The 27,445-nt window shown below is 37.2% G+C and overlaps 2 protein-coding genes across 3 annotated transcripts; both read right to left on the bottom strand.

Annotated features, from left to right (window-relative positions):
- Positions 1-1,636: 1,636 nt before the first annotated feature.
- Positions 1,637-17,408, bottom strand: cbsb (cystathionine beta-synthase b). Its single transcript, XM_052566077.1, has 15 exons — positions 17,257-17,408; positions 15,036-15,356; positions 14,391-14,497; positions 11,794-11,928; positions 11,437-11,516; positions 11,134-11,338; positions 10,810-10,901; positions 10,477-10,602; positions 8,749-8,833; positions 8,557-8,662; positions 6,394-6,471; positions 6,015-6,149; positions 4,532-4,640; positions 4,134-4,218; positions 1,637-2,710 (listed from the first exon to the last, which is right to left on the bottom strand). The coding sequence occupies exons 2-15, from the start codon at positions 15,347-15,349 to the stop codon at positions 2,574-2,576; spliced, it is 1,794 nt and encodes a 597-aa protein (XP_052422037.1). The 5' UTR covers positions 15,350-15,356; positions 17,257-17,408; the 3' UTR covers positions 1,637-2,573.
- Positions 17,409-18,515: 1,107 nt separating this feature from the next.
- u2af1 (U2 small nuclear RNA auxiliary factor 1) lies at positions 18,516-22,105 on the bottom strand. Of its 2 annotated transcripts, none has more exons than XM_052566094.1 (8): positions 21,950-22,105; positions 21,309-21,396; positions 21,159-21,222; positions 21,008-21,057; positions 20,409-20,507; positions 20,059-20,192; positions 19,136-19,228; positions 18,516-18,838 (listed from the first exon to the last, which is right to left on the bottom strand). In XM_052566094.1, exons 1-8 carry the CDS (start codon positions 21,991-21,993, stop codon positions 18,679-18,681), a joined length of 732 nt encoding a protein of 243 aa, XP_052422054.1. In that variant the 5' UTR covers positions 21,994-22,105; the 3' UTR covers positions 18,516-18,678. The 2 variants fall into 2 exon arrangements, with proteins under 2 accessions (XP_052422054.1, XP_052422053.1); XM_052566093.1 differs by having other exon boundaries at positions 18,516-18,841; positions 21,950-22,104.
- Between the last annotated feature and the right edge of the window lie 5,340 nt (positions 22,106-27,445).

Below are 27,445 nucleotides of genomic sequence, written 5' to 3'. Positions count from 1 at the left end.
CTGATGGTGAATGGAGATGGATTGGAGACTTGACCAGAGGAAGAAAAGTTTCCAAAACAACCTCCGTGCCCTCATGCAGGCCTGTGCAAGTTCATGCAGAGCACATTTTCAGAGCACATTTTATCTGTGAGCTAAATATGGGCAAAAAGTGTCAAATACTGCTATTAAACATCAGTACTTTTCTCTAAAGCTTTGCATATGCTGATTTATTGGGCTGCTAATATCACAATATTGAAGATGCAATGCTGCGTAAAAAGCATATTCATAATTTCAGACATTTTAATACTGCATTAAATATTCCACTGATATAAATCACTGGAAATGAACTGCCAAGACAAATATTGAGCTCTCATACAGTCCAGCAGCAGTCAGAGACCACATTATTAAATCTAGATGTTACGTGTTAATCTTCATAACCCCAGCAGGCGGCGCTATTTGTCAGGTTTAAAGAGTTAACAGAGGCTGTGTATGGAGACTTTTGTAGTACTTTTTTCATAATAAAAGGGTATGTGTTTTTAATATATCCGTGCCCATTATGAAGCATACTGATTTCTTTTAATATGTTCAAATGACTATTGGTGACCATTGAGTAGTTTTCAGCATGCATCCTAAATTATAATAATGCCACAACTTTCCACATAAACTAAACTCAAACGTGTAACTGATCTTTTTTTTTTTTTCAACTGAGGCAGATACCAGTAATTGTGCTGCAGCATCATTAATTTGTGTTCATTCATATAATTTATACTTAGTAAAGATTAAACTGATTTGGTGCATTTTATGTCTTTGATATTACAGGTGCATCTCTATAAATTCAACTAAAATTATAAAATGTGTGTATTAAATGTAATGCACACAGACTGAAGTAGTTTCTTTGGTACTTTTAACTGTGATGATTTTAGCTCACATTTAACAAATGTCATAACCCACCAATTCACAGTCTCTGTACTTGTTATCTATTACAAAATATTACTTACCTATAAGACCTTAATGGTTTAGCTCCTGCATACCTAACTAGTCTTCTACCACGCTACAAACCATCACACTCTCTAAGGTCACAAAATGCTGGACTTTTGCTAGTACCTATAGGATAGCAAAGTCCTCAAAAGGAGGTAGAGCTTTATTGCATTTGGAATAGCCTTCTTGATAATGTCCAGGTTCAGACACACTCTTTAAATCTAGATTAAAGACAAATCTCTTTGGCCAAGCATTCAAATAATGTTGAACTGCAGTTATATCTGATCAAATGTGCAGTATTATTCTTTAGCTAATTAATTTTACTTGGTTGGAACAGCAGCTATGCTAATTTTGTCTCTATTCGTTGTTTTTTGACATGGGATGGACATCCTGTGGTAAGCAGGATTTACACAAGCTTCAGTCTGGATCCATAACACCTGAGAAGATGATGCCAACCCTTAAACAACATACAGAACTACCAAATTTTACTAGAAGTTTGATTGCATTATAATAATTGTTGTTAATAGTGTTCATAATTTATATATATAAACTTTAAAACATTTTCACTATTGTTTGGGGGAGACTGATGACAAACTGTAATTCACATCAGCCTGAATAAAATGTTCTGATCTATTGACCTGAAAGACCGATGTAGTGACAACAATCATTACAACCAATATCCCTTCCGGAAAAGAAGTCTTTATTTGTAACTCTCACTTATTACAGCAAAAAAGATTCAAGGAAAAGCAAATCAAATGAGTAAAGACATTCTGAGCCAGAGACTCCAGAAACCATGAACAGGAGTGCAAACTAATGCACCTTCACACATTCATTTACTTCACATTAACTCATATACAAACAATCTTATTCATTCTCTAGCAGTTAAAGTTTTGATTTACAAGAGGTCAGACGAAAAGAACATAGAAAAATGCAACAATCAAATTTGCTTAACACAGAGTGATGTGTTTAAAGCAAGTCCAAACTACTATTATTTATTTACACTGAATATCCGGTCTTGCAACAATACAAGAAAAATCACAAGTCATCTTGTAGGGGTGCAGTTTGCTTTGCAAAACACACTTAGTATTTGCTTTGACAATTACTATCAACCAACCTGCAAAACTCCTCACACGCTCCAGAGATAATTGTGCCAAAAAGCAGAGCATGACTCCTGAAAGTCGAAGTTTCTATGCCTGTCGTAATCTATTGCAGTCACTAGGTGGTGATGAAGCTGTAGCTTAAACAAGAGAGCACCTGAATCCAGCACATAAACTAAACTAAATCAAACTGCATGCAGAGTTATTAAAAGAATAAAATGACATTCTTTTAAATATATACACCATAATCAAATCAAATCTGCAAAGTAAACAAAACTGCAAATGGTGTTTGACTGATCTGTGATATAACTTCACTATGCTGATTGGCTAACAAAACAGCTCTCTCTTCTTTAGAGATAAAAGAAGAACATGCTGTAAACAGAGGGAAAAAAATGTACATGTAAATCTATATTGACTGGCTCTTATAAAAGCATATATGGAGCATACCACTTGCAGAGAAATAAATGTAAAAACTGTGAAAAGGACACTCCAGCATCGTGATTTCCCACTCTTGGTTGTTCACTGATCTTCTGACAGCGAGCATTCGGACAGCGAGCGCTCCCTCCTCTCACGAGTGGCCACGTAGTTCAGCAGGTCAATGGCTGTCACCACCCCAAACACCATCTGCCTCATCTTTGGGGATCCATTGCTCATGTCTGGAAGACAAGAACTGCAATTCAGACGGAGGAGTGGACCATCCACTGCAGTGACACCATGCTTTTACTGTACTTCATCTGAGGTGCAGGGTTATCATCATTAACTAAACCTAAAAACAGCAGTGAATAGTAATAGGGATATTTTATAAGAGGGTGCTTCTTTTTTTATTTTGGTACGGAGTAAAGAAAATGTAATAATTTAAAGGGAGTGCGTTCTCTAAAAGTACATTTTAGGGAGCACAGAATTAGCTGCGTTAGCAACTTTTTAATAATTTTCTTTTGTCCGGTTTTTTTTTTTTACAAAAGAAATGCTTAAAGGTGGAACAACTCTGCTCCCAAACACTGAAATATAGAAATAAGTTTGACTGTACTTTGTGATCACGGTTATAAAAAACTAGGAAAGAATGTGACTTGTATCTTAGTCTTGTTTTCCAGTCCAAATCTCTAAAGATTATTGAATCTAGATACATTTACTTGGGAAACAAAATGACATGAAATGAGAACGGCTTCATTTAAATGGACAAGTTATTTTCATACCCCACTGATATATAGATGTTCTTATTTTAATCATAAACTCAGTTTCAAGACTCAATCTCTTTATTTTACACCTCAAGTAAATATATATTGATTCAAGGACGTTTAGATATTTGTATTGGTAAACAAAAATACTGGAAAATCTAATTTCTTTTCATGAATTGAACTATGAATTTAAGACCTCTTAAGCGCTTCAGAATCACTGTTTAATGTTTAAGTTGAAGAACTAAAATGACAAACTATATAAATCTACATAGCCGTGAATTTTTTTTTTTATATATATTATATATATCAAAAACCATAATAGTATAATAACGATGCTACAACAGCACTAATGGGGTCGAAATAATTGGTGTTACAGATGCCAAAAAAAGTGCAAAAATAATTTTTTCAAAGCAGCCCCGTATTTTTATCTAAATGTTTGTTAATTGTCATTTGAAAAAGCTAAGCTGACTGTAGTGTTGTTCTAGCACTTGGCCGAGTTTTCCACAGCAGCAGGTGTAATGTCCTTGAACAGGTACACAATGTAGGCGATTTCTTTGCAACAAACAGCAACAGAAGGGGAGCAGTGATCCGGAGTTCAGGATTTGGTGCCATACTGCATTTAGCTCCATGAATAAGACTGTTGTTTCTGAACAGTGCTGCATTTTCTGTGGTAAGACTTTTGTACACTTTGTACAATACCTGTTAATTCGGTCACATGAAGTAGAGGCTTTGAAAATCCTTTCCATTCCTTACACCAATAGTTTTGCTGTAGGTCCCACCTTTTAAAGTGCCAACCTAAATGCATTGCTAAATATAATCTGTATTTACTGTAGTCTGGATCAAATTTAGTTTGAGGGCATGTTGGCATCTTTTTAAAGGTGTAACAGAGAGTCAAATGACTTACACTGAATCTGTTCATGCACAACAAGGGCGAAATGGTCCGTCTCGAGGATACGTGAGAGTTTGCCCAGGTTATCAGTTAGGCGCACCTACAAAGAGAGAAACAATATGACTATTGAGCGATCACATTTCATCTGTCAGTGCAGCTTAAGTAGCACTGTGTGTACTGATATTGTCTTTGACATGTACAATTAACATGTTATTATTCCGCTATTATTTGCTTCTCCGTCCAAGCTTCAGAAATCCAAACAGCAGGAGTCTTTATTACAGACAACAACAGCATGCACTGGATTATGATGCCTCAAGGTTTATTTGAACATGTCGTGTGCATACTTTTTCTCGGTCCTTCTGTTGCATGTACAGTATGACAGAAAGGGGGTGTGTCTGTGTTTGCATGCCCACCTGTTTAAACTGTTTGTAGAGAACTTTGTTTATAGGATCGGATGGCCTGACCTTCCCAGCCAGAACGGACGCGAGCATGTTCCCCAACGTGACCATGCCCAGAATCTGCCTACAGGGAGAAAACCAGACACCAGACTGAGCCACACTGTACTCCACTCACCATCTGTCTTATCATTTAGGTATTTTTAGGTTAATGACATGACAGTCTTTTTTTCTATTCCGATCTTTTAGGTCTCAATCTCGGTCCTGGAAGTCCCCAGCACTGTGCATTATGGAAATCTCTCTTATCAGACAGTCTTGGAGCTTCTACTAATTTGCTGATGATACAAATCAGGGACATTAAGCTAATTCAAAATAACTAATAAATCAAAACAAACAAAGATACAACATTTTTGACCATGACCTCTATGATGACATTTTTCAGTATGTAAGTCGCTTTGGATAAAAGCATCTGCTAAATGAATAAATATAAATGTAAATATAAATACCTATATTACACAAAGCGTTGGGTTTCTATGTTTTATGGGGACATTCAAAAGGCCTAATGGTTTTTATATAGTACAAACTGTAGTTTCTAGTCCCTTTACCATAACTCTAACACAAAACTTTCGTAACATAAATTCTGTAAGAATGCTTGTTTCCTCATAGGGACAAAAAATATCCCTGCAAAGTCAAAATTTACTGGTATTATTATATAAATAAAAAAAAAAAAAAAAGGAATACCAGGTACACGTACACACACACACCCACACACACACACTAATACATATTTAAAATGAAAAATTAGGTGGGGCAGAAAATGCTGGAAAGTTACAATTAAAAAAAAAGTTGAAAAGCATAAATTGTCATTCTGATTGAGATGGTCAACACTGAAAAAAGATGCCTGTCTAATATCAGTTTCAGTGGTGTAGATAGTAAGGCGCTTGCTTTTTGTCGCGATCGACACGAGTTCGAATCCACCTTTTGGCGAAATCATTATTTACAGCGTAAATAGCATCTATGGCTAAGAATATATATTATTTGCACTAAGTGTAAATAGAATGTAATTGCCATTTTCAGGGTAAACAGCATCTATTATTTACAGTGTAAATAGCCATGCCTAAATAAAATCGAAGTAGTTCAGCATTAGGTTTAAAAAAATTTTACTATTGTGTGACAATATCAGTGAGAAACCTAAATATAGATATTTTGACCTTTTTAAAATGTTTTCATGTGTCAGATGAACTGCACACACAATTTTTTAAAGACACATATTTAAAGGATTTTTCCTTCTCATTGATTGACATCCTTATCAGTGTATTCATAATGTCTCAACTGAACCCATTTTTACGTAGCACTGAATATGCATTAATTTTGACACTTCATAGATTTAAGCGATTTGCACTGATACATGATCTCCTCGAGGACATGGGACTAAAATCTTCAGAGGTCTTGAGAAAATGGTCAAGTTCTAGTAAAACAGGTTTCTGGATGAATGACCTACCCGGCCTCGTCCACCACTGGGGCTTGGTCAAAAGCCTTCTCTTTCAGGATCTGAATGGTCTTCTTAATGGACACTAAAGGCAGCACAGTCAGTGGGGCAGAGAGCCGGAGCTCCTGTAGGGTCAGATTCCACCACCTACAGAGAGACGAGCGAGCGGGTGGAGGGGGAGGAGAATAAAGACTCACGGTAAGAAGACACACAGACAGTAATTTGGGAAAGTGATCATGTCTCTACATTTAGAAGCTGAACTGTAGCTGTAATGCAGACTAGTGTTGTAACCGATGCATAGAGTGTCTATATTTGCACAGGATATCAGTGTGTAAATAACAAGGGTGCTTTCAAAGAAAACGTGCGTATGTGGGTATGTATTTACGCTCACCATGGCTTGTTGACTACAAGATCCTCCTCACGCAGGAAGCCCTTTTCACACATCCACTTGTCACTAAGAAATTTAGACCTGAGGGTGAGGAGAACAAAAAATTTGTTTTAGAAGGCACATTAACATAAAGCTTAATACATACAATTTAATATAGAAAGGAAGGATAGATGTTTGAAATGCATGCCACAGTGCCCTTACATGATCTCACAGTGTCACATATTTACATTTCCAAGTAGCTTTTCAGTGCACTGCGTCATGGGAAACGGAATTTGCATACTATGCACCGTACCGTACACATACTCCATTCATTGAGGAATTAGTGTTTGGGAAATCAACTAAAACAGATATTTTTTTATTTTTATTAACTTTTCATTAATTCACCTTTCTTTATTTTTATTATAGTTCAAAGCAAGATATAAGTTAGCTTAACATTTAATATGTCAACGGTTTTATTATAGAAAAGTTAGATGACTTTACTGTCAAATGTTGCCATTTTGATTTACAATTTATGCGACTCCAATTCATTTGTTTAAATGTAATGAGATAAAAAACATTAACGGAGCGATTTTTGGCATATAAGGCATTTGATTTAGAGAGAATGCTTGCCTATTTTACCAAACATATTATTAGCAAATTGTTCAGACGTATTGCAATTAATTGTAGTTCTTTTCCTATCATTATTCTGTAAAATCCCTTTTAAATCCTGGGCCAGCTGCCACTGATCGCAGTGAGAGTATAAATAGACAGCAGGTGCACGCATACTCAGTTTTTTTTGTTTTTTTTTGCTGTCATAAACCATCCTGCTAGCTCCTTATTCCTCCCAACCTCGACGATGGGGCAACCCAGTCCATATGGACAACACTGAAACCATTGCATACATCAGCTGAGTGGCAAGGTGGTCTGCACTCCCATCGCATGTCACAACTCGCTCACCACCTCCTCCTACATTGGAGTCAGACATTCTCGAGGTCGCTTCAGGCCATTCACAATCTGGGTCTGTTCAACCGTGCAGCTGACGAGCTGTCAATAGCTGCGCTCCCGGGAGAATGGGATCTGTAGGGGTGTTTTAAATGGTTTTTGCAACATAATCTATAATGTCAAATCGCACATCGTTAAAACAACAATTACGATATTATCGCAGACGATATATAATCGCGCACCCCTACATGGAGGGAAAGTCAGTAGGGAAGCATGACCTGACTACCAGGTTCCTTGGGCTGCAAAAAAGTTGAAAACTCCCCTTCCTCCCTCTATACCCTCTTTGGGACCTGCTTTGGTGCTCAGAGTGCTATAGCAGGGCCCATTGCAGTCAGTCAGCCTTTGCAGTCAGTCAGTCTTAAGTTTTTTTTCAATGAATACTCTGCTCCTGGTTGCATTGACCTCCATCAAGAGGTTAGGGGTGTATATGAGTGAAAGTACAAAAGTACTTGATTTTATGTACAATTAAAAAAGTACTGATAGATAGATTTAGAAATTTTAATTTAAAATAATTAAGTTGCATTACATCTGAGATAACTGGTAGAGGGCTGTGTGTCATGTAGCAACCTAAGTGTTTCCCATACATGTATTCTCCACGGTATAGCTTTTAGCCCATGTTTCCTCAAGACCGTTATAATCACCTCTAAATCTTCCATATGGCCCTAAACAGTCATCAGTAGGTGTAAGTGGTCCGAAACCTTGTTTGGGAAGGATGGGGCTTCCGCAATATTCCTGTTCCGTGAAGAACAGGTACGTATTCCCACTGTTATCCTATCTCACTGTTGCGCTTTGGTAGGGATCCAAATTTCCATTCCCTCCTTCAGGGAACATGGGTTACATACGTAACCAAGACGTTATTTTTAGTGGACATTTATCGGTTTAATCTTATTAAACATCAGCGTTACGGATTATTTCAATTTCATTTTTATATATCGAACATTTATACAACTTAAGTTGTACGATTAACTTAGTTTAGCTACGTTTAATATTTTGAGAAGCTACACATACAAAAGAGCTTCTCAACACTGGTAGTACAGAAGCATCCAATTCCAAACATACCGGCAGTCTAGTTTAAAGTCTAAAACATCACATTAGTATTGTTGTTGCTTAATCTACCAGGCAACACAAAACACACATTTAGAGCACAGCTAAGCGCACTACAATGTTGGGAACACAGAAACCTACATGTAGTTGCGGATGGAGTCGGGGAGAATCACCACACAGCGCTGGCCCTCCTCCAGCTCTTTGGCTGCATGCACTGCTGCAGCCATGGCTGTGCCTGAACTACCACCTACAAAGAGTGACAGACAACAGGGTTTAGATACACACTTTATTTGACACATCTGAATCGAGAGAGATGTGCTGCAAGTCGCATACCACACAGAAGACCCTCCTCTCTGATAAGCATACGAGACATGGTAAAGGACTCTTCATCATTGGACTTGTACCAACTATCCACCACCTGAGACACAGTAAACGTAGTAAAAATTGAACTGATATTGTCCTACGTTGGCTGGAATGAAGTGTGTTTAAACCATCTATTATTTGCCATTTTCCTTAAAAGAAATTGTTTACACAGTATCATGACTACATATAGTGCAGACAGCAAACAGAAACAGGAAAACACTCATGACAGTCAGTTTAGCAATTACAGCTGATAACATGATTACACAAATAAACAGAAAACAAAATGAACATTTATAACCATCTCCTAAAAACAGCTCAAACTATAGTTTTTAAGTAATAAAATTATAATAGTATACCAAGTACACTAAAACATCGCTGTTCTCAATGCACCTTAAACATTTTCTTTCTCACTGTGGCTTTTTATTTTTTATTAAGGGTAAAACGTCTATGCACTACAAGATCTAAATATCTGGAAAAGACAAGACATACATCATCTCTAGGCAGCTTGTGTAATTACAAAAGGCATATTTTTGAATGATTCTGCTTTAAAACTATGCATACTGCCTAGTGCTGGGCGGTATACCAATTCATACCAAAAACCGGTGTATATTTTCATTATGATATTAATTTTTAAATATACCGCCATACCGATGTATTTAATTACTCAAAGTTCAGAACGAAGGTTATGCTGCGCCGTGGTGCTGTGTTTCAGATGGAAACAGCAGTGCTCTGGTGTTACGTTATAACGCCTGTTTCACACAGTCCGTCTGCAGTGCGCATTGCGTATATTTTTTTATGCACCAATGTTAACAGATTCCAGCATTCATACTGCACAAGGTTGCAGTCAGTCAGTGCGTTCAAGGAGCAGTGTGTCTGAAGCAGTGCAGCGACCGTTTACTACCGAGTCTATTTTTGCTGTGCTACAGGCACATGAACATGGAAATTAACATGGATTGACACGGAAATGCAGTCATTTTACAATAAACGTAAAGCTGTTTCACACACACACACACAACACATTTTTGGCTAGGTTTAAAACAAGAAAAAGTGCACTTTTAGATAAACAAGGAAAACAATTATATTTATATATATATATATATATTTATATATATATATATATATATATATATATATATATATATATATATATATATATATATATATATATATATATATATTTATATTTTTTTTACATGATATGAAATCTAAACAATGAACATATGTTGTGTTTGTGGACTAAACAGTAGCGGACTGCAAACACGTCCTGTGTGAAAGCACAATACACTGCAGACAGAGTTTGTGTGAAACAGGCATTAAAGGGAAGATTGATGCTGCAGAAGTAGTAGAACATGACACAGAAGAACTTGTGCCAAAAAGAGGAACCATTTTATGCAAGTGCTGTCGGACTTAAAGCACGTCGTGGAATATCAACCAGCAGAAAATGCATTGTACACCCTATTATGCATGAAAATAAACCGGGAAACCGGCATAGTTTAGAAAAAAAAAAAAACGTGATATAGATTTTTGTTCAAACCACCCAGCACTAATACTGCCCAATTTTAATATGATGATAGAACCAGTACGCTACCATTACAGAGACATGTCAATTACAGAACATAAAATTTAAGATTGGTCATGGCGATAGGGTCAACTGCCATTAGTCAACATAAAACACCTACTGCACCAATGCAAACTTACAGATCTGTCCAGAACAGTGGGGATGAAGTCATATCCGATGCCCTCAACCTCATATTGGGTCTTATCAGTCTTATTCAGCTCCTCTGGCTCAGCAAGGATAGAGCCCTCAGGGTCCACTCCAACTATCTGATGTGAAAAATAAAAAAAATAAAAATAATAATAATAATAATAATAAATTCAACGTCTCCAACATAGTAATTATTCAGAATTCAAAATGAAAAACAACACTTTAAAGACTTAAAGTAGTTACTCATAAGAAATAGTAATGCAAGATTACTAAAGTTAATTGACAGGTGTATGAGAAATTATATACTGATCACAGTGGCTCATCACCTTGATATTAGGACATTTCTCCTTCAGCTTGCGAGCGATGCCCGTGATGGTGCCACCAGTGCCAGCTCCGGCTACCAGCATGTCTATTTTACCTACAGAGAAGGAAAAATAGACATTAATCAGAAGCAGTTATTCTTGACCTTCTGGCCAATATTCAAATGCCTATTCAAACTGTCAAGCTTTATATAAAAAAGAAAAAAAAAAGAAAAAGAAAAACACGTTTAATGTTGGACATTTGATGAGCTTTCATAAAAAGCATCCAAGTTACTGAAAATAGAGAGGCGAAGGTTTAATTTTGACAAAACCACACAGGTTTTAATTTACCATCACACTGCTCCAGAATCTCCTCTGCAGTGGTGTCATAGTGGGCAAGGGGGTTGCTGGGATTGCGGTACTGGTCCAGAATATGAGCGTTAGGAATCTCGTTCTTCAAACGCCAGGCTACCCCCACATGAGACTCAGGAGAGTCAAATCGGGCTGAGGTAGGGGTACGAACAATCTCGGCACCGAGAGCACGGAGCACATCCACCTGGGAGCATGTGAGGACACAAAACACATGACACATTCATACACACCACAAATATTAGGTGGAACACAGCCACACCTTATTTATCTTTATTATCTCACCTTTTCCATGCTCATCTTCTCAGGCATGACTATGATGCAGCGATAACCTTTGACTGCTGCTGCCAAAGCGAGACCGATCCCTGAAAACACACATGACAATACACTTCCCTGATCAGTAAGTTTTAGATATTGAATAACACTTAGCACACTGTATTTGAACAGTCATGCTTTGATTTTGGTGCACGACTAGTTGACTATCACATTAAAACTGGTCCTCCAGCATTCCAGTGCCTGAATTAAACTAAATGGAACAAAGGTTCTTCCACAAGGCACGGTTAAAAACATTAGGTGCCTGCTTTCAAAAGAAATCCTAAAATGAGAATAATCGTTATAATGGCTAATGGTGCAGCCACACACCTGTGTTTCCTGACGTGGGCTCAATGATGGTGTCTCCAGGTTTCAGGATGCCGTCTCTCTCCGCATCCTCTACCATTCGCAGACTGATTCTGTCCTTCACGCTACCACCGGCGTTGAAGAACTCACATTTAGCCACTAGACAGACAAAAATACAAAAAAGAAAAAGAAAATAAAAAAGCCTTAGAAATCTATCTTTTCCATTTGCACATGTTATCAATTACACATCATCAACTTGCTCGTTTAGATTATAAACACACTGGTCAAGGAAGAGAAAAAAAAAAGTGGAATAAAGTCATTTTGTGCACAAAAAGTATTCTCATAGCTTCTTAACATTAGGGTTAAACCACTGATGTCCATTGTTGGGAAGGTTATAGTTAACATATAGTTTATAATGTAATAGTTTACAGATTACAAGTCACCCTATTTAAAATATAAAAAGTAGTGCAAATATTTCAATTAAAGTAATGATTATATTTGATTACTTTTCTAAATTTCTAACAAAATGTGTTTTCAATGGTTAATCCTTTTCAAACATTTAAACCTTACAGTAGGACTCTCAACACTGACTCTCAAAATTCTTCATTCTTCAATCAAGATTAGAATAAATTAATTTTATAAGCCACACAAAGATTAAATCAAGATTTAAAAATCATAACAAAAAAAAAAATAGCAAATTAATAAAAGTGGTATTCAGTATTCAACCCCCTTTGCAATCGTTAACATTTTCACAAGTAACTGTAATTTAAGTACACATTTTTTCCTCAGTAACTGTAACAGATTAGTTACATTTATTTTGGGTAACACTTTTTTTTTTAAGGTGTCCATGTTACACGTTACATGCACTAACTATTATAAAAACAATTAATCATGCATAATTACATGCAAGTAACCCTAAAACAACCCTAATCCTAACCCTAATCTTATAGTAATTACATGTAGTTAATTAATATTACTCTTTATTTAAATGTATAATTAGCCCAACAAGGACACCTTAGAATAAAGTGTAACCTTATTTTGTAATCAAATTACATTAACACTGTTACAAGTAACTAGTTACTCCCCAACACTGCTGATGTCACATGGACTATTTTGTCCTTACTACATTTCTTGGCCTTGAACATTGTAGTACCCTTGCAGTCTATGCAGGCTCAGAAAACTCTTGGATTTCATCAAAAATATTTTTATCTGTGTTCTTAACATGAACAAAGGTCTTATGGGTTTGGAACGACATTAAGGAGAGTAATTTATGACAGAATATTCACTTTTGGGTGAACTTTCCCTTTAAACTAATGGAAGCCACATACTGTACAACTAGACCATCATAATGGCACAGCCACACATGCAAATATGTGAAAAGCACACCTAATCAGATGCAGTTAGTCAGGTTATTCCACGTCTGTAATGCCAAAACTGATCGGCTGAACTGGTCGAAGGGTAATCTTGTTCACATGAAATCGCTAGACGTATTGAATCCACATTATAAAGCTCATTAAAGCATTTTGACTCAAAAGGCTTTGACTTCCACACAATAACACGTTCAAACAAAGCTTGTTAAAAGAAAGAGGGGCTTAACAGTCCTGCTACACTTTTGACCCATGCGGCTAAACTCGTTCACCTTTGACAAAATGAAAGACTGCAGCCATTTTGTGAGCATGGTTTTGTTGTTGTTTCAGTTTTGGTCTTTGAGCGGTTATCTAGCCTTACGACAAAAGTGGAAGCAAAACAGGCAAACAAAAAATACAGTCATATTAGGTATCTTTTCAGAAACTTACCTTTTTTATTCTATCAGGCATTCTTTATCCATTTAGCATCAAACAAACAATAAATTGTTCACAGAGAAAAATCTGATCAGATTTAAAAAAAAAATAAATAAATAATAATAATACTGCATCCCAGCAGGTAGCGATATGCACTAAGATCGTAAATCACCAATAAAACAAAACAAGCATTTTACATTTTATACACCTCATGACTTTTACACAGATTTGCAGAATGAATCCTGAAATTCCCCAAATTCCTTAAAGTCAAAGCCAGTCTGCAGATTTTGGGCAGTCGGAGAGAAGCGCACAATCCTTCCAGTTGAATAGTCTGGTAGAGTGTGATCTTTAGTTAATAATGCCCAGTAATTATCTGAAACCATTTAGTCAGCAAGTATTACACATCTCTTTTTACACAGTTTTTCACCTACAAGGGAAGTAGGCATATTTGGATACAGCTCAAATAAAAAAAAATACATAAATTAAAAGGTGCTAACTAAGAAAGTGCATGTGAATAAATAAATACATAAAACACTGAAAATGTCTGAATGCAGTGCGTCTCAGTAGGGTCAGTCTGGAAACGCTCAATCCTTCACGTCCTCACTCAGCTGAGGAGGAAACCTAACACCTGCGTTGCTCGTTCCAGAACACAGCCCCTTACTTCCCAACACAGACACACGTGCCAACACATGCACTTCTGAGGCTGCCCTTAAATGATCATGTGATTTTCATGTCCTCACACGGCACGACAAAAAAAAAGAAAAAAAAGCATGAAACCAGGTGTGAAGACACCCCTCCCCCCATCACACACACACACACCTATAAGGTACAGGTACTTACAAAGCTCACACTTGAGGCCTGAAGCTTTAGGAATCTTGTTCATGCGGACCAGTGGGGTCTCTCCAATCCTGCTTAAAATGTTGGGAAGGATATTGGGTGTCTTTGTTCTGTGAAGGAGCAAATTAAGTGGTTACACACAACCACAAACACACATTAGAGTAACATCCACCATCAACAAACCACAACGGAACTGAATGAGCTGAATCACAGTGACTCTGCAGACTCTGGCATTGCTTTGAGTTAAGATAAGGGTGTGGTAATTCACGTTTACATTTCTAGAGGAGTCATTCTTTCTCAAAGGACACTGCTGTTAAACAAAAGTTACTTGCAAGGCCATGGAAGTTACTTTCAAAAACAACAACAACTAAAAAAAAAAACATCTGATATTATAATATCAGGAGCATAGATTAACATAATACAGCTGATAAGAAGTCTGTAACAGAGTTAGAGCCTGTTGAGTAAAATCTACCAATATGTCAAGCAAAAGAAAACGGCAATGTAACTTACATTATCGTTTCTGTAATGCTTTCCCTTAAATTAATCCATAGCATTTCCTTTTTTGAATTAGAATCATGCTGTCTAGCATTATCAAAGATTAAAACACTGACAAATATGAATTCTGATGAAAGCGTGTCGATATCTTACCTTTGGAAGTGCTTGTGGGGCGACTCTGTATTTGGGTCACCAAGTTTCCAGGTGCATCTGCTGGGCAAATCTGGCCGAATCCATTTCCTCTCCATGCCGCCCTCAGATCCGTTCTCAATGTGCTCAGCAGTCACACTCTGCACATGGTGACCGTTGCTTTCATTCACACTTAACTTGTGCCCAGCCTTCCCATTCAAAACAGCATCTCCGTTGAAGCCAGGTTCTCCATGTGCAGCATTTGTGAGGACTTTGGCAGCGTGTGGGCAGACGGGGCCAGTCCCAGCTGACTCTGAACTAGATGGTACTGATGGCATGGTTCACCTGTGAGAGGAAACATTTTAACCGTCATTCACCAGGTTTTTCTTTGTACAGTACTACAAACACCCAGTAAACAGATATAAACATTGCTAGGAAGAATTACGCAACCCCTCCATCATAAATGTGGGCGTATCGCTCGCTCTAAATGTTTATTCAGTCCATTATGTTAAAATACTGTTCTCATGTTCTTATGCAACACTGACAGATCACAACATGCCTCAGAGGAAGCCAAACTAGACTTTAAAGTAGCATGGAAGTCTCCAACACAACCTAAAAGATAATATTCCTAGAACATTCCTTCCTTTTTTAAAAGGTAAACAACAATTTTGACAAACATAGACGTCAAAATACCATCTTAATCTATGATAACACAATGTGTGCAAAACCCTTAACTTCTTGGTAACAGCATTAGATAAGAACTATTAGATTAGACCCATAAAGCTCTCCAATCTCAAACACGGAGATCAAACAAGCGCGCTTATTATTAAACCAACTTCATTCAGGTCAAAGCAGATGAAAGTCGATCCCTAATAAAACCAAAAAATAAATAATTAATTTTAAAAAACGATTTGGATCTAGGTGAACTGGAAACAGTGTCTGCCAGTGACTTTTCTTTCAGATCCAGCAGAAGTTGTTTTAGGAGATGTTGAATGTCTCTTGTTCATGTTCATACCTCACGCTCTTGTAAATTTGAGAGGAAGTGACTATAATGCAATGAACCGTAAACTGAAACACAACACCAACAAAGCCTTTCAGCCAAAAGTAAACTTTAGGATGGAGCATTTTTGAAGAGTAATGAAAAAAAAAATCCAAGCATTTTGCGTCATTTCACTGGAATCTGGGATGTTTTGAATGTAGCTTTAACCATTAACTACGTTAAACATGAATAAAATAAAATTCCTAGATTAGCAAAACATCCATTAAGCTCTCATCTGACAACATCATTAGTAACATAATCAGAGCAGTCATACATGCATCGAGAGAAGAAAAAAAAGCATTTAGCAATAACAGACAAAGTGGAATAAGAAACTTCTGCTTTCTGCTCGCAAGGGGGGTGAGACTTTCCAGACAACTGAGATTACACAAAGATAGTTTAGTCTGTACAGGGGAATTCAGTCTTTCAAACCCTGTTTAGTCATGATATTTTAAGTTACACAACAACACTGAAACAGTATACCACGAGCGTAAAGCTTCACAAAATATTCTCAAACTGAAGAAAATGTTTGACAAAAAAAAAAAAAAAAAAAAATGGTGGTTATATACAGGATGCCTCGAGAAATCTCTGCGACTTAACTCATACCGAGGATTCTAAACATGTTTTTATTAATATTATTATTAATTTCATTTTCGCCTACATTTACACACTCTTCGACAGCCGTCGACATTTCAGAAAAAGCAAGGACAGTTGTGATGGGCTTTAAAAGCCAGTCATCCGGCTTAAACAGAAGAGCGATGATAATGGTTGATATTAAATGACTCAAAATAATTCTTCACAGCAGGTGCATGTAACTTACATGTTAGTATTGTTTAACACGTGAGAGCGTCATGTTAACGACAGAACAGAAGTAAAGTAAGATGACGCAATCGCGTGGCTATTGGCTTCATTGTGCTCGCGCCGATCGTGATGCTGTGACGCAGGGTTCGGTTTCATCATGCTCGCGCCGCATTCACATCACTAAGGACAGACGTAGAATATATATATAACGTTTTATCAATATATATAATAAAATATATGTATAAAACTCTGGCAAAATACAAGCGATTAAGATGTGTTCCTCATCTACAAACATCCGTGTGTATTAGCGGTGGCAGATTGATGCTCTTATCGTGTCTTTAGCATTCTTAATAAAAGGGTTGTGTTAAGGGTTTCGCGATTAGAATACGAAGGACAGTTTTCACTCACCTGACTATCAAATACAGAGGAACTGTGGAGCAGCTGAGGTTGGATTACTCAGATGACCTATCCGTATGTGAAAAGAAGTCGGTTTGCCAGCTGCTCACATGCGTTAAAGAGTCACGCCTGCGTCCAATCAGGTGTCAGCATACCTTGTTGGGATCGAGCGCTGATTTGCTGCGGCGGGGGCGTCTGTTCTGTTCTCTTAACCAATAGAATGTCGACTTTCAGTCGTGCCTTCGTCCGCAGACAACGCTGTTCTGCTGTGAGCGCGAGGGAGTGGATGTCATCACTCAGACCGCTTATGATTGTGATAAACGTAACTTCGGAAAACAATATACATTTTATGATGAGCATAAAAGCTTTGATTATTTGTTAGAAGCTCAAGAACAAACTGGTCGAAGACACAGTACGATGAAAAACAAAGTAACGTTTGGAGGCGACGTTAACATAATAAGAGAGCAATTTAGATTACGTTACAGATAAATAATATATCTTTAACGCAATATTGTTATCTGATGTTTTACATGCAATATTAATACACAATGTTTTGGTTTAAACTGTGTCTTTTTTATCGGAATCTTAAAGAATACCTACAAATTAGATTATTGCAAAAATACCGGTAATATATAATAGCTTTAATTACCTTTTTTGTTATTGTTAGAAGCCAGTGGATAAAGATACGCATATTTCAGAAACAATTTAGATTGATTTTTAGTTGTACTTATTTCTACAAGTAAAATTGTACATAATATTTTAATTTGCAAGTTTAGAATAAATGGTTTTGAGTCGTGAGATTAAGTTCAAATGATGACATGATTCAAAGATGTTTTATTACACCTCCTGAGAAAGAAAACATTTGAAAAGCCTAGTACTTAAATTGTCCTTAAATGATCTTTACACATGTATCTCATTGTAGGACTAAGTTACCCAATCACTGACATGTTAGTTATATGGTATAATAAAAAAAAAAAAACACACTTGTTACAAACGGTCCTAAATTAACCAAGACATTGGTTGTGTGACCCGATGTTAGGTTTACATTGCCCTTCCCTGCTATTAAAATAGCTTTAGCAAAATGTTTAGTCACCTATAGGGATTACATAGATTTTTGAGAGCAGCATGATCATTTCTACAAAATGAAAAACATTAAATCACTAGGTAAGAAAATCCAGAAACGTACTTAATGCTGCTTTCACTGATGTCACCATATAAAACAACAGCATATAATAGAATATGAGTATAATGTGACTACTTGAAGGCAGTGAATTGATCAAGGAATCTTTATTGAAAAGCAAACAAATCTCGCATAAAAAGGTCAGAGGACAAAGAAGTCAGGGAGGAAATAAATTCAACATTTATCACATTTCATCAGGAGAGACTAGGGTAGGACTTGGGGTTTGAATGTTGGTTTGAAGAAAGAAGGACATTTTAAAAGCGTCCAGAGCGTTCTCTATCTCTTGACCTCCGTCTCTCTCGGTCTCTTCCTCCACCTCCTCCTCCTCCTCCTCCACCACCGCCACCGCCTCCTCCTCTATTACGCTCTCTAGAGCGAGAGCGGCGCTCACGGGAACGTGAACGAGAGCGATGCCTGCTAAAGAGAGAGAATACATTTGCTAACGAGTCAAAACCAGTCCATTATACAGTACCTCTTTAAAAAAAAAAAAGTAGTGTATATAAATGATGCTGTCACTTGTTTCACAAAAGAAACTGCTCAAATGTGTGTAAGATTAACCATTTGCACAGATTTAGTACGCTCTATAATAAGATCTTTAAAACATAATAATAAATCAAGAACATATAGAGGCCTAGTGACAGCAATGTGAGAATTACAGACTCTGTTCTGTAACAATCTTTATTCTTTTGAGGAGTTTTAAATCCGACAGACCTCTTCCTCCTGCGGCCGTACAGTTCTCTTCTGAGTTCCCTTGAGATTGGCTTCAGGTGCATGAAGTTGCAGAAGCCTCCTCGAGTGCACTCTCTGCAGGAACACACAAGTACTGCAATCAGTCACAGTGAAGCCAGTGGAAGCAGGTTTAAGAAAACACCTTCAGAATCAACAAATCGTGCAATGGGACAGTTGAAGGACTCCGGTTTAGGCTCCAGGTCTCAGTAAACAACAATCAGAAGAGGAGAGGGAAGTACACATTTATCTGTGGGAATGCAGCTTTAGGCCGGTGACACACTAGCTGAGTGGCGTCTCTGCTGCGTGTCAGAAGCGTGGCGGCTGCCTCGCGTTTTCTGTGTCTTTACACACCAGAAGTGTGCCTGGCGATGGCGCGCTGCTGTAGGTGACATAGAGGGAAGCCTTCGACAGACCAGGCTCTTGTCTTCATGACAACAATATCAACTTTTTTTTTTTTTACACACCTACACCTACTGATAAAGGACACCGTCAACAGTATAGACTATGTTTGACAGGTGCAATATTTAAAAATCGATAATTATTTATATCTGAATTTATGTCAACCTATAGACTTTCAAATATCAAAATCTCATGATTATATATGTATTTGTGTACAAAATGACATATAAACATATAATTACATTTCCTAGTATATTTTGCTCGTGTCGCGTGAAAAATAGGCATCGGTTCTATTTCTAGCATGCACGCGTTTTCCCTGAGATGCGAGTATAATGCAGGCAGTCTGCAAGCTCTAACCTGTTAACATGGGAGCCGAATTAAAAACAGACACGCCACGCAGATGATACGCTTGCGCCACGCATCCAGTGTGTCGCCAGCCTCAGAGGGAGTTGTGTGTTCCTGTAAAAGGGAACTCTGTTGCTCCGATTATTATCCGAGTCCCTTACCCCATTTCATACTGTCGACAACAGGCCTCTCTGAAATCAGTGACAGGTGAGAGCTCAGCATGGATGGGCTGACCATTAAACCAGCGGTTGTTCAAGTTAATCACCGCTTTCTCTGCATCTTCCTCACGGCGGAACTACACACACACACAAGCAAAAATACACATCAATTTTCATAATAATATCATCTGGATATCACCTTGGTAATGCTAGCAAAACAAAACACCACATAAAAGAGTAAAAATTTAGATATATACATTGAACTGGTCAATTCTGGGTTTGAAATTCTAATTTTATTACAAGTTCAACAGTTTTAAGCAGTAAATTAAAAATGATGATGCAAACTCTCTCACCTTCACATAGACATTTCCCACCAAGTGATCTCCTAAATTATCACACACGTTCATCTCCTCAACCTCTCCATATTTCTCTTCCATTTCAGTGAAGACTTCCTGTAAACAAAAAAATGTAAGTGATATTGGAGCATAAAATCTGCAAGTTATTTTTATTTTTAGACTAAACATAACTTGATGTTTAAAACAGGGCCAAACTGTATCATATAGATCTAGCCCCATCATTGTGAAATCAACTGTGATATACATACACCTCCTTTCAACAGTTTGGAGTTAATACGATATTTCTAAAGTGACGTGACATTCAGCCACAATATGGTGACCCATACTCAGAATTCATGCTCTGTATTTAACCCATCCAAAATGCACACACACAGCAGTGAATATTCATATTAGAAATTTTGATTCTATTCTATAATAGAAAAAGACTTTAGTCTGAACTTTGAACTCAAGCTTGGAAAATACTGTTTTCAAAAACAATTGTGCCATTGTTTCTCTGAGTGTGTGAGCTCTGTAATGGCTGGAATCATAATTTAGGTTGTTTTAGGCGTGACCCGTCATCCACATCTCCCCAAAACATTCTAAAACAGTCCGCCTACCTCGAAGAACTCATCATAATGTTCCTGCATCTCCACATCACTGACAGCGTCTGATGAACGAGAGAAGACACATGCAGTCAGTTACAGTAATCACTGCAGTGACTCCTGGATGCTCTTTGTTTCTGTGTAAATGCATTTGAGCGAGACTTACTGATGCCATCCGCAGACTGGGCTGTGTTCTGTGGGTTCCGGTAAATGTTCAACAGAGCAATGGTCTGAAACACAAATCCAATGCGAATTACAATTCAGATCTTATAGAAAGGTTACACATTGGTACATTATTAGAGGATCTCTGGTGTACCTGACTGAACGTGGGCTTGTTATGGAGTCTCGAGCATCGGTCTCCATGGCGACACGCTCCGATTTTAAAGTAGAAAGAGCAGTTGACCCTGATGAAGACAAGAGAGGATCAACACACACACACGCTCTGACTGTTCACACGCGCGCGCGCGCCGGTTTGTTTGGATTGCAGTTCACACGACTTTTTCCTTTCCATTATATTAAAATAAAAAAACAACGAGAAATCAAACGTAGATAATTTAACAATAATTATTATAACTGAAATATAAAACCGCTGAGTTTTTGTAGTGGACCTTAAATACGGTTGATGGATCGAACAACGACCAACACAATGAATGAAACACAATGGAGACACGGAGAAGCTGAGGCTAACCACAGAAAATAAAAATAAACATGTAATATAACAAGTATTCAGTATATGATAGCTTTGCGGCGTCATGTAGATGTTTAGCAGCATTATTATTGTTTTTCTAGACGCGAGGCTGGCAAACAGGTCAGAGATGACCACGCGAGGCGTGAGACTGAAAATACTAATGATCTTAAAGTCTACCCATTATCACCGGTTTTTAAAAATGGATACGAATGATGAGAATAATCGAATGCACACGATATTTCGTGAAAATGTCTGTTAACGTGACTTACTTGTCTTTTTCTGTACCGAAAATCGACGCCAAGTATTCGGCCATTTTGAAAAAAGAAAGACGGAGGGAAGTTTTTCTTCTACTGGAGAAGAAGCGCTGAGAGGAGCGCGGAGGGAGCGCGTGGCGCCGCCTAGTGGGTGACGCGCGACCTGCAGGGTACAAGAACTCAAACCTGTACCTACATGTTTGAGCTGAAGGGGGGGGCAGGGTTTCATATTTTTTTAAGCATCCCTGGGCGCCGCCATTGGCTGGCGGACCCCCACCTGCTGTTAGCATTCCATTGACTCACATTCATTTCGGCGTCACTTTAGCAAATGACTTTACATCTGAGATGTTCAAAGACTGCATTTGTCCTTTTATTATTTCTAAAGAAACACAAAAATGTATGAAAGGCCCTATTACCTTGTATATTACGTTGTGGCCCCTTAGAAGCAGTTTTAGTAAAAATAGGCTAACGATTGTGTCATAACCTGCGACTCTGTCGCACAGTAGAGAAATTGCCATATGGACAGGAGGAGAAGCTCAAAGGCAATCTTTTACTGTTTATGAGGCAATCGGGGGGACGTGGGATAAAATTATTCAACAACGTCTGCAAGATTTGAATTATTCAACAACGTCTGCAAGATTCGGTGGGTGATTCAAATTTCTCTTGGCACAGCGATTAGAAGACTTACAATTGTCAGACACAGTGCTCACGTCACATCTACGTCATCAAGCTCAGTTTTATGGCGGGTACTCCGTGCCAAAATCAAACATCCGAACGACCGACCGACCGATCGAATGTCTATCCGAACGTCTTGAACTTTCAAACGGCTGACCCTTGTGACGACCTGACGTGACGTCAGCGTCTTGTCATTTGCAGCTTTTTAACCACACAAGTATACAAGCTGATGTGTAAAGGCTATAAATGGACATGATGTTATACCTAAAATAATACTCAACCATTTGCACTTCCCTGAATTGTAGGTTAAGTGATGAACTGACCAAATTACCACCTGTAGGCTATATCATGACTTTCTGTGTATTTCATGACTCTAATGTTTCAAACACCAGACTCACCTATTGTAACTGTATAGGCTACAGTGGTAGGCTTTTAATTAATGTTGTTGTATTTTTCCTTTTTTATTTTTTTATTTGTCAAACTGATTAATTGTATATTGTCTATGTTGTTTTACAAGTAAGAGTTAAAACTTATAAGATAAAGGGGTTTTTAATTTCAAAGTCTTCAATGCCATGGACCATCTTGTCATTAGTTGGCCATTGACTTTTCATGGTAATAACACATTGAGAAAGACAGTTAATATTATCCAATATAATCTACTGCCTAGGCTACTTTGTTCATTTTTACCATGATTTCATCTTCATTCTGAAATTTACTTTGCTGACTCCGCTGACTCTTGGGCTACAAGACAGTGAGTTCCTCTAACATAAGATGTTGATGTTTTTTTTTTACTCTGATGAACTCTGATATATAAATTCTGTCATAGAGAGAGGTCATGTAAACAGTAAACACTGTTTCTAACATGCATTTTCACTCTCTTGTGTTCTCATTTTGTAAACATATGATTAAATAAAGTGCTAAAGGGGCATAAAGGGGCGTTTTCTTATGTAGTAAATGCATCTTGATTTAAGAATGTTTCGATATTTTGAATGGATAAAAGGCTAAGTAAGAAAATCATTTTTTTTAAGTAGGCCTATATTCATTTATTGCACATTTTTTTTAATGTAACATCGGAGATGCAGAGCACATTAGTAAGGCAACTGTATCAGGGCAGGAAGCAAAGTGTGCAATTGCTCTCACGCTCTTTTGGAGAGTTTTTGTGTTGTTTCCTGAACACAAACCAGTGAGATCCATCAAAGAGGAGATTCACAGATTGCAGGTCAGTGGTTGAGAAATCGGTTTAAATTAGGATAATCTGATAAATGATGTTAACTTGATGACATCTTGTTGTGACCTCTGAAAGTAATAATTATAATTTGTTTTATGATTTCCAGTGTGGTTGGATGCATCGATGACACACATAATCCCATCATCGCACCTTCCGAAAATGAACCAGATACTGGATGCCTGGATTAATAGGAGGATGCCAGATCGAAGGGTAGAGATATATAAGGACCGCATCTGTTAAATGAAAACAAATTATTCACAATGTATTTGGTCATTTTTATTTACTACAAATACAAAAGCAAAATTACAAAAGCCATTTTAATATTCTTCCAATATTTAGTGGTGGGACAGGTTCAACCTCTGTTAGAAGTCAAATGTGAAAACCTTCTGGAATGTTTCTATATATACACAAAGTGAAACTTGTGACCTGTAAATGCAGTTTAAAATATGTATAAAATGTTGACCCTTAAGACCGATTTATGCATCTCTGTTTTGTTTTTGTATTGTTTTGTGAGGTGAATAAAATTTGTCATTTGTTAATAAGTGTTATGTTATGCTGAGAATAAGGGTTTCTGTTTTGGGGGTCACCTGTGAATGAATTGTAGAGCACCTCTTAGTGGTCCAATTACAGGATATTTCAGGGGGAAAAATCTACTACAATATTAATTATTGTTACTGAAAATGTTATAACATACAAAATAAAAAATACTTTTCTAACAAATGTGACAAGTTGAAAAAACTGTCATTTTAAGAACCTTTTTTGTTGATACTTCAGGATTTAGCATTAAGCTTTGTATTATTAGAAAACCTGTAGACCTCCTTCATGTCCCCCTGAGACAAGAGACTTCCTGAAATTAAGTCTGGGTTACATTACACTCTTAAGGGTATCATAAAGTAGACATGTAGGCCGGCTTTGTATTTGAAATGCCAATATGTCTGATAAATGGTAAGCATATTTTATTTAGCCTATATAATTCATTTCCTATTATTTTTATCTTTAGGTAAAGCAGATGGGATACTGATTGCAGTTTTTGCTGCATTTGAATACGCTACAGTGTATTTCTATTCAATAAGATCTATTCCCGATTTAATGGGAGATGGAGAAAAATTATGTGGAATATCGTGCTTTTCCAAAATAACCGTTTAAGCATGTCAGGTTTGTCAATAATATTTAGCCTCTGCTATATTTAACTTTAATGATACACCATACAGTCATGCCCACAAATATTGGCACCCATGGCAAATATGATCAAAAAAGGCTGTGAAAATTAATCTGCATTGTTAATCCTTTTGAATTTTTATTTTAAAAATTCACAACAATGTATCCTTTCATTGGATAATAAGAATTTAAAACGGAGGGGAAATATCATTATGAAATTAATGTTTTTCTCAAATACTCGTTGGACACAATTATTGGCACCCGTAGAAATTCTTATGAGTAAAATATCTCTGAAGTATATTCCCATTCATATTCACAATTTTGAGCACTCCAGCATGATTATAAACATGAAATTATCCAGCCATTGCTTCCTGTTTCACAGAAATATAAAGTGGAGGGAAAACAAAGCCCAAATGCCCTTAATCATCCATCACAATCAGAAAAACCAAAGAATATATTTCTGATGTGCAGCAAAAGATAATTGAGCTTCACAAATTGGTGAAGTGGCTTAAAGAAAAGAGCTAGAGCAGTAACAATTCCCATTTCCACCATCAGGACAATAATTAAGAATTTCCAATCAACAGAAAATGTTAGAAAACTGCCTGAAAGAGGACGTGTGTCTATATCGTCCTAATGCATGGTGAGGAGGTCAGTTTGAGTGGCTAAAGACTCTCCAAGGATCACAGCTGGAGAATTGCAGAAAATAGTTGAGTTTCTGGTTCAGAAAACCTTTAAAAATATTGTCAAACAGAACCTACATCAACACATGTTGTTTGGGAGGGTTTCAAGAAACATTCTCCTAGCTCATCCAAAAACAAACTAAAGCATATTCAGTTATCAGACACGACTGGAACTTCAAATGGGACTGGCTTCTATGATCAGATGAAACTAAAAATGAGCTTTTTAGCAGCAAACACTCAAGATGGGTTTGGTGAAAACAGGGATAAAAAGTACCCCATGTGTACAATGAAATATACAGCTGTATTTTTGATGTTGTGGGCCTATATTTCTGCTGGAGGTCCTGGACATCTTGTTTAGACACATGGCATCATGGATTCTATTAAATACCAACAGATAAAAAATCAAAAAGTGACTGACTCTGTTAGAAATCTTATAATGGGCCATGTTTGGATCATTCAACCGTAAAATAATCCAAACACAAACCTCAAAAACAACACCGAAATGGGTCACTGAGCTCAAAACCAAGCTTCTGCTATAGCCATTCCAGTCCTCTGACCTGAACCCTAGAGAAAATGAGAGGAGTGAACTGAAGAGGAGAAGCTGGGAATCTGAAGGGCTGGAGTGATTCTGGATGAAGGAATGGTCTCTGATCTCTTGTGAGGTGTTCTGTAATCTCATCAGGCATTATAGGAGACAGTTTTGAGCTGTTAAACTGGCAAATGGAGGTTTAAAAGAGAAAAACATTTATTTCATAATGATATTTCCCCCCATTTTAAATTCTTATTATTCAATGAAAGGATAATTTTTTGTGAATTGTTCAAATAAAACATCAAAAGGATTAACAATGCAGATTAATTTTCACAGCCTTATTTGATCATATTTGCCAAGGGTGCCAATATTTGTGGGCATGACTGTACATAACTTTCTAAATCACTTTCTAAATCAGTCATTAATTTCAGTAATCAAATGTGGACTAGTTAGAGGATACAACCGAAGAATAAGTTATATTAAAAAAAAAACCGTGTTACAACGTGTCTTCACACGTAAACAACACGTTGGGAAGACGATCAGTTACTCGCGCTTCCGACCGGTCGCCATGGGAACACGTTAACAACACTTAAGCACATGTAGGAACGTGTTACATATGATTTTATTTAAATATTTCAGCAACAAGTTTTACTTGCTTGGAAACTGTGTCATGCGCACAATTTTTCTCCCCATAAAGAAAATCTGTGGAATAATTTGAACATTTTAATCCGAAACAAATCAGTTTTCATGGCTAAGTGGTATGATAGAGGTATTGTTTTTGTTTTGGATTTATTTAGAAATGATGGCAGCATATTGGAATATGAAGAATTTATGACTTTGTATAATTTTCCTCTTCCTGCTAGAACTTTCAATTCTGTCATCAAAGCTTTGTCTCCAAGTTATGTGCATTTATTTAAAACACACCTTTTCTTTAAAAACGAACGTGTCGGCGTTTTGTTCGAAAAAACACTGTTTCACACACTAATATGTGCGTTGCACACACGTGTAAGCGCGTATGTGCATGCATGCGTTCATATTTGCACGTAACGTTAGCGTTATGTGTATGGGTGCGTGTGCATGCATACATAGTTTTCTGTGTGTATGTAAGTGCATGGACATCTCTCTATCTCTCTCTCAGTGTGTGTGTGTGTGTGTGTGTGTGTATGTGTGTGCGTGTGTGTGCATGCGAATGTGTGCATGTATGTGTATGTATGTTTGTGTAAGTGCATGCATGTGTGCAT

The sequence above is a fragment of the Carassius gibelio genome, chromosome B9 (assembly GCF_023724105.1).
Source record: "Carassius gibelio isolate Cgi1373 ecotype wild population from Czech Republic chromosome B9, carGib1.2-hapl.c, whole genome shotgun sequence".
In the NCBI taxonomy this organism is placed as follows: domain Eukaryota; kingdom Metazoa; phylum Chordata; class Actinopteri; order Cypriniformes; family Cyprinidae; genus Carassius; species Carassius gibelio.
Note: the sequence above shows the minus strand (reverse complement) of the source record. Positions and strands in the feature narration are given on the sequence as shown.

Excerpts from the sequence above, each read along its gene's own strand:
- cbsb (XM_052566077.1), bottom strand. The coding sequence starts at position 15,349 with ATGCCATCAGTACCATCTAGTTCAGAGTCAGCTGGGACTGGCCCCGTC. Across the intron at positions 11,339-11,436 it reads AGAAGATGAGCATGGAAAAG|GTGGATGTGCTCCGTGCTCT; the intron begins GTGAGATAATAA and ends ACATGCTCCCAG. Across the intron at positions 8,834-10,476 it reads CCACTGTTCTGGACAGATCT|GTGGTGGATAGTTGGTACAA; the intron begins GTAAGTTTGCAT and ends ACTGTGTCTCAG.
- u2af1 (XM_052566093.1), bottom strand. The coding sequence starts at position 21,993 with ATGGCCGAATACTTGGCGTCGATTTTCGGTACAGAAAAAGACAA. Across the intron at positions 21,058-21,158 it reads CCAGTCTGCGGATGGCATCA|ACGCTGTCAGTGATGTGGAG; the intron begins GTAAGTCTCGCT and ends CTCGTTCATCAG. Across the intron at positions 20,508-21,007 it reads ATTATGATGAGTTCTTCGAG|GAAGTCTTCACTGAAATGGA; the intron begins GTAGGCGGACTG and ends TTTTGTTTACAG.